The sequence below is a fragment of the Lissotriton helveticus genome, chromosome 12 (genome assembly GCF_964261635.1).
Source record: "Lissotriton helveticus chromosome 12, aLisHel1.1, whole genome shotgun sequence".
NCBI lineage: Eukaryota > Metazoa > Chordata > Amphibia > Caudata > Salamandridae > Lissotriton > Lissotriton helveticus.
In genome coordinates, this window is record NC_136073.1 from 157990771 (window position 1) to 157997789 (window position 7019).

The 7019-nt window shown below is 40.0% G+C and overlaps 1 protein-coding gene across 1 annotated transcript in view; it reads right to left on the bottom strand.

Moving 5' to 3' along the window:
• Positions 1-6471, bottom strand: part of LOC144797986 (vomeronasal type-2 receptor 26-like) — a 33771-nt gene extending 27300 nt beyond the window's left edge. Inside the window, exon 1 of the mRNA XM_078668786.1 lies at positions 5974-6471. Within this exon, the coding sequence (XP_078524912.1) occupies positions 5974-6471 (498 nt within the window). The remainder of the gene's footprint in view (positions 1-5973) is intronic.
• Between the last annotated feature and the right edge of the window lie 548 nt (positions 6472-7019).

Here is a 7019-nt window from a genome sequence, read left to right on the forward strand (position 1 = left end):
TGTAAGTCACTCTGCTGTTGAGTGCAGAATTTTCCTTGCTCAAAGATCTTTGTGGTCACAGGTGGTTGCAGCCACGACATAAAAGCTTTTTAATTTACTGTCTGCCCATTATTTATCGTCATCTTGGGTTTATAAGATGTGGGCAGGCAAGTAACAGCCTATATTGACTTGTAAGTATAGATCACAAGTGATCTTGGACTAGTCAGTGAGATGACTGCAACCTTAGATCAAATGCGTTTTGTTTCCTGATTAACAAAGCATAACATTCTGTACATGATATTTGCAGGCATTTCATGAAGATGTGACGTCACTTTTCTCTGAGTTTTAGATGTGGGCTGAGCTGTTTTATGGTACTGCCCTCTTCCCTTGTTTTATGCCAGATGAGCCTTCTGCCAAATGTATCTTCCCATTCTTTGCTCCGGATGAGCTTGGATAGTTTTACTGCTCTCAAAGTAAATATGGCTTCCCAGACCCAGAAGTACTAAGATTTTGCATTGGGTTGCAACACTTTTGTGTCACAGCAACAAAGCAGGATTATTATTGGCATTTACTAAGCCATACAAACTCAAATTGTGCAGCCTTGCGTAGTTTAGTAAATACAAAGAAAAGCAATGCCGTGCATAGCACTGACTTGCATTACTTTGTGTAATGTAGGCATTACATGGGTTGAAAATGGGCGTTTCTATGCATTCATCCATGTATCTGATGCAAACCCAGATTTCCAAAGACTTGTAAATCTTGGTTTGCCGCACAATGGTGTGCCTAACTGACAGAGCCATAACAAGGGGGAAATATCTTTATTTTTTGTTGTTACTTCTCTTTCGATGTGTGCTGCATTCGGTAGCAGAAATATAAAGAGGAATATGCCTCTAAGCCAATGCTGTCAGTTGGGTTTCCTTTAAGATACCCTGCTTGTAAGATACCCTGCTTTATCTTCTAAACATGCATGTTCAATTCAGCATTTTGATTCCACTTCTAAAATTATTCTTTGCATCATTTCTGTTGACCTCTATGGGTCCTCAATGTGTGAGAAAAATGAAATGGTGTTGTAAGGATCAATGTATTCCTCACTGCTTAAATCCGGCCTCAGAGCACAACAGTTTCTAGACATTTGGTGATCAACCTAACAAACAGGCTTTGAGAAGCACCAGAAGAGGGTTTTAGCATTACCCACATGTTGGTAGTCAGGATGCATGTTTTGACTGGGCAGACATTGTGTGCCTGCACAAAAAGTGCTTGTTTTCTACACAACTGTGAACGTGTTTTTTATTTATCCAGCTGCCGGAACTTGGGGCACATACAACATTGTAATGCTTAGATAACTAAGTAATTTATGGTGTTCGTTTTTCTCGGCAGCAGCACAGATGAGAGGATGGCATAAGTTAACGTTCTGCTTAAAAAAGTGTATAGGGACTGTGCACCCAACATAATGTGCACAACTCAAGACCCTTAAAGATCATTCAAACATATGCAAATTTCATTAGACTCAATAAAGTAAATAAAGCATTTATTTATGCTTTATACGAAAGCAATATTCTTGTTATTTTTTCAGTTGATAAACAAAGTAATTAGCCTTCATTGGAAGTGTTTTGCTCATGACAACCTATACATAAACAAACACTGTTGCCTCTTCAATAGTGTTATATCAAATTGCTTCATTTGGTAACAATATTTCAGCTGAGTTCATGCTTCATTCCCAATGCATTTCGGGTGGGAACCCTTCTTCAGATAACCTTAAAAGGTAACATATGAACATTTATTCTAAAGCCATCCAGGAACTATTTAATTACATGTTCAAAGAAAACAAAAAGTGCTCATTCAGTTTGGAAGCAGAATACAAAAATAAAAAATGAATACAAAAATAAAAAATCATGCGTGTTCCGACTAAGCACATGCACATAGTATTGAAATGAATCATGAATTTACCCAAGCGCAAAACATATCCCAAGAGAAGTAGTGCTTAAAGATACGTGCAACAATGTAAAACCACACAAGATGCCGAAAGACCCCAGAATGCAATAAACAAGATACTATTTATCATGTGTTTCATGGTGCTCTAAAAATAGGGCACGTACCAGACTAATATGGATGTACCGTTAGTTTTCAATCTTTATGTATTGATGTGTGGTCCCATCACAAGACAGCACACAATTGAAATGAATTGATTGAATCTTATAGTTTTGAGTATTTTGAGTACAGGCTGAATACTCTTTTTTTAGACAATTGTTTACCCTTTGTGCTCAAACCATTTAGCCAGCACATCATACAAATATGCCCTTGGAAGATTTAGCACATTTAACACCAAATCAGGCAGACACAAAGGTTTATACCACAGAGGAAGCAGAAACTATAAATTGCTTAATGCAGGAAGTAAGAACTTTCAATGCCACACCAGGAGCAGTCAACCAACTTTTGAAACAGTTAGAATACACGTTCCATAAAGAAGTTAATCAAAGACTACATGCCACTATTCCTATACTATATAATACGGTCAAACGGATTCCCAGAGGTCTAAGGATCTCACTAAAACCAATGTTATTTACAATTAATAAGAATTTCATGACAAGATTGTACTCCATCTTAAACAAATGTTCCCTTGACTTAATTCTTTTGATTATTGAGGAACTTTTGTTTCTTCTAAGAATACACGTTCCATAAAGAAGTTAATCAAAGACTACATGCCACTATTCCTATACTATATAATACGGTCAAACGGATTCCCAGAGGTCTAAGGATCTCACTAAAACCAATGTTATTTACAATTAATAAGAATTTCATGACAAGATTGTACTCCATCTTAAACAAATGTTCCCTTGACTTAATTCTTTTGATTATTGAGGAACTTTAGTTTCTTCTAAGAATTTATCTATGAAGATTCTGGATCGAAGACAGAAATAGGAAAAAGAATGGATGGTGACAATTGGACCAAGACACTTAACGATATCAATGAGAAACTGGACAATTATGCAAAGGAAGTGCATGAATGCAAGTTGAGAAAATGTAAATGGGATACCATAGATTATAAGCTAGACGAGGTATACACATTGGCATTTGCGTTTGCCCAATGTCGCGTTTTCGAAAAACCAGAAGCTTCCTCATCAGAAGAAAGTGTAGTCACTGATCAAGAGCTGGTAATACCACACACCCCTATCCAGTTAACTACTAGTACCAATGGGAAAACTCAGATGCTCAACTAGTGGCAACTACATAAAAGGACTCTTTTTTAGAGCCAGGCCAAATTTTAAATCATCCGCTGGAGGAAAGAGGAGCACCAAAAGGAAATGAACAAGGAGGGGACAAAAGAAAAACCATTAAGAATCCACGGACTCTGCGAAACATGAAGAAAGTTTAATTATGAACATCTCAGACAGACCTTTGACCAAGATGAAACTGACAGTCTTCAACAAGGGAATGTTGTTTGTTCCAACATACTTAACCAAGGTTTGGAAATTGAGATATCCCTCTTCAAATTTATGAGGAAACTAAGTTTAAGATGGTTTATACACAAAATATCTAGTGAGAAAACATCTATACAGGAAGCAATACAAAAATTCAAACCTAAGAGCACTTTCATGGCACCGTTCTCACATAAGTCACTCGTCACTTTTGAAACATAGGTGAAAAAAGATCTTCAGAACCTACAATATCGCACAACCAAACACCAAAACCTTTCTTCCCAAGAACTCAACGTACTGGATGAGTTACGTCAAGACACTGAAGTCATTGTCCAACAGGCAGATGAGGGAGGGGTTCTTGTAGTCATGAACAGAGATTATTAGGAACACAAGGTACATACAAATGTAACAAATGAGGATTGGAAACAGATCCCACAGAAGCTTTTTCAAAAACGCTTAAATCTTTATTGGATAAAGCGCTTGAGATGGGATGGATAACGGAGAACACAAAAACTCCTTTTTTACCTCAGCAAATCCAAAGTGACCGCACATGTACATGCTTCTTCAGATGCCCCAAGACCCTCAAGATCACCTGTTATGCCCATCGGGCTGGATGAGGTTCTAGCCATGAACCAATGGGAAAATATCTTGACCATTTTTTACAACCACTGATGAAAGCATGGACATCGTATATTCAGGACACAACTGACTGCCTGATCAAACTCACTAACTGACAGCAGAAAATCACAAGTGAAAATTTGGTTAAGTACTATAGATGAACGTGCACATGCATCAAAATAGGCAATTGCGATTCTATAATTGCGATTTTTAAGGAATTGTAATTATGGAATCGCAATTGTCTATGCATGTAGGTATCGCCCAAAAAATTGCAATTCCTAACATTCCTTAATTGCGACTCGCAAAGTGCTACTCGCAATTAAGGAATGGCTTCCGATTCATTCCTATAGGGCAAGAGGCCCTTGGGAATGAATGTACTCAATAGGTGTTCGCAAATTGTGCAAGCAATTTCAACGCTGCAAGGGTACCAAAAGGACACCCTCTTGCACCCCTGAAATTTCCATTTTACCACATGTTGCACAAACACATGCCCCAAGGGCATGTGTGTGTGTGTCAGAACCTTAAACTTACTCTTGACTCTCCAGCTACTGCACAAGAACAGAGATGCTAGAACCCAAGCCCCTCTTGGCAAGGCTGGTGGGTCTTAAACAGAACCCTCCATCATTACCTCAAGGGACGGGGGAATTGGATAAAATAATAAACAGAGAAGAGACTGGTCCTGCGTGGTTCCTCAGTCAGCTACTCTCAGTGCTGTCTTGCAGATGGAAACCTAAAAACAATGACACATCATTATATCCTGACCTCCTACTCTTTCTAGTGGATTCTATTCCCTTATTTCCTCTCACCCACCATTATGCAGCTGAACCTTAGCTCCTCTTCTTATGTGTGTAGTGAATCTGTTCTCCTCTATTAGTTGTCACTAGTGAGAGAAAAAGGGACATACATAGATTTATAACTCTTCCTCTAGTGAATTCCTAACTGATTCTATATATAGCTCGCTGTAAATACACTTACTTCACTATTAGTGGAGAATGCTTTCTATATGGGTTTCTGGAATTTTCTTGTATTTTCAGTGGAACTCTTTTCTTGTTTTCTAAACTTGTTTTCTACCTTGTCCTTTTCTTGTCTCCACAGATTTGCAGAGTTATAAACACTCCTGAACTCCTTGGTAAGTTTCTTACGTATTTACACTGTATTTACATTTCTATTCACTGAGTTGTGTGTTGTCCATATTATAATCATGGCATCTTCTCTTTTCTCTTTTCGGGTATGACCAAGTGACTGAACCTTTTTCTTTCAAAAAATAACAGTAAGTATCAGAGTCTGAGTTTATAACTAAAAGTCTATTAAATTCTTTTTTCACTTAGCTCTTATCTTGAGTCTGTATTCCAGCGCCTACTTCGCTGCTCAGGAAACTGTCTCAATGTCTTGTCTCGTCGAGACATTCAATTCGCTAGTCTCCTTTTCTTCTTGCTCTGCGTCATTAAATGCTTTCTCCTCCTCCGCTGTGTACACGATACGGCAACCTTCTATGCCGCACTCCTGGAAGTTTGGCAACCCGTGCTTGAATCACGCGCCGGGTTTCCGAAACGAAAACAAAATTACTTCAAGATTATGCTGGGGGCATGAGAGGAACTCCTGTCACGACTGTCACTTTTCCTGACAGGAATTCGCAGATAGGTACTATATGAACTTCTCTGGGCTGTAGTCTTTAGTGAAGTGCGCATTTCTCCCGGCGCTCGCGCTTCACATTGGTTCACAGAAACTAGGGCCTGAGAGCCTAGAGCGCCTGCTAAGCCTCGATCACGGCAACAGCGGCGGCCATCTTGAGTCTCCAGGTCTGCACCTTCCTTGACCAGGCATTTAGTTCAGTTGGATAGTAGAGGACGGAACCCAGGTTTTGAGTCCTGACAGTACCCCCCAACAAGGTAGGTTCTCCCTTTCCTGGCTTGGTGGGAAATCGTTGATGAAAAGATTTAATTAACCTAGGTGCATTTACATCCTCCACTCGTTCCCAGGATCGCTCTTCTGGACCGTAACCCTTCCAGTCTATTAAATAGTACAACTTTCCTCTTGATCTTTTGGAATCCAAAATTTCTTTCACTTCGTACTCAGTTCCTGTTTCTAGCTGAATTGGCTTCGGGGGTGATTGGCGTCTCAAGGTTGCTAGGGCCTTCTTTAACAATGAAACATGGAAGACTGGATGTATCTTGAGCTTGGGTGGTAGTTTTAGCCGATAAGTTACCCGATTGATTTGCTCCTCGATAGGATATGGACCGATAAATCGAGGTTGAAACTTCCTGTTTCCCCTCAATCTCAAGTTTCTGGTACTCAACCAAACCTGGTCTCCACTGGTCAAGGATGGCCCCTTGCGTCTTTTCCGATCAGCGTACTTTTTATACTTTTCTTTGGCTACTCGTAGATTGTCTACAGCTCTTTGTTGAATTTGAAACAGGTGCGACATAACTTCCTTGACTGCTGGGACTGCCGTTTCCATTTGTCGAATGGTAGCATTTGGGTGCCTGCCATAGTTCAGGAAAAAAGGGGAATAACCTGTCGAACTATTCTTTGCATTATTGTGGGCGAATTCCGCTGTCCACAAATATTCCGACCAATTACCTTCCTCTTTCAAAAGAAACAGTCGCAACTATTGTTCCAATTCTTGGTTCACCCTCTCTGTCTGCCCATCTGTTTCTGGGTGGTAACTAGTGGAGAATCTAACTTCCGTCCCTAAACCTTCCATAAAGGCCCTCCAAAAATGGGACCCTATCTGAGATGACAATTTTGGGGATCCCATGTAACTTGACAATCTGGGAACTGAAGTGGGCAGCTAACTGTTTGGCTGAAGGAACCCCTTTTAAAGCTGTAAAGTGGGCCATCTTTGAAAAGGCGTCCACCACAACTAGGATGGTGTCGTACCTTTGACTAATTGGTAAATCAGTGATAAGGTCTAATGTAACTGTATGCCATGGATGGGAAGGTGTAGGTAGGGGTTGCAATAACCCCTTTGGAGCCTGCCGTTCAGACTTCCCCTGCGCGCAAATC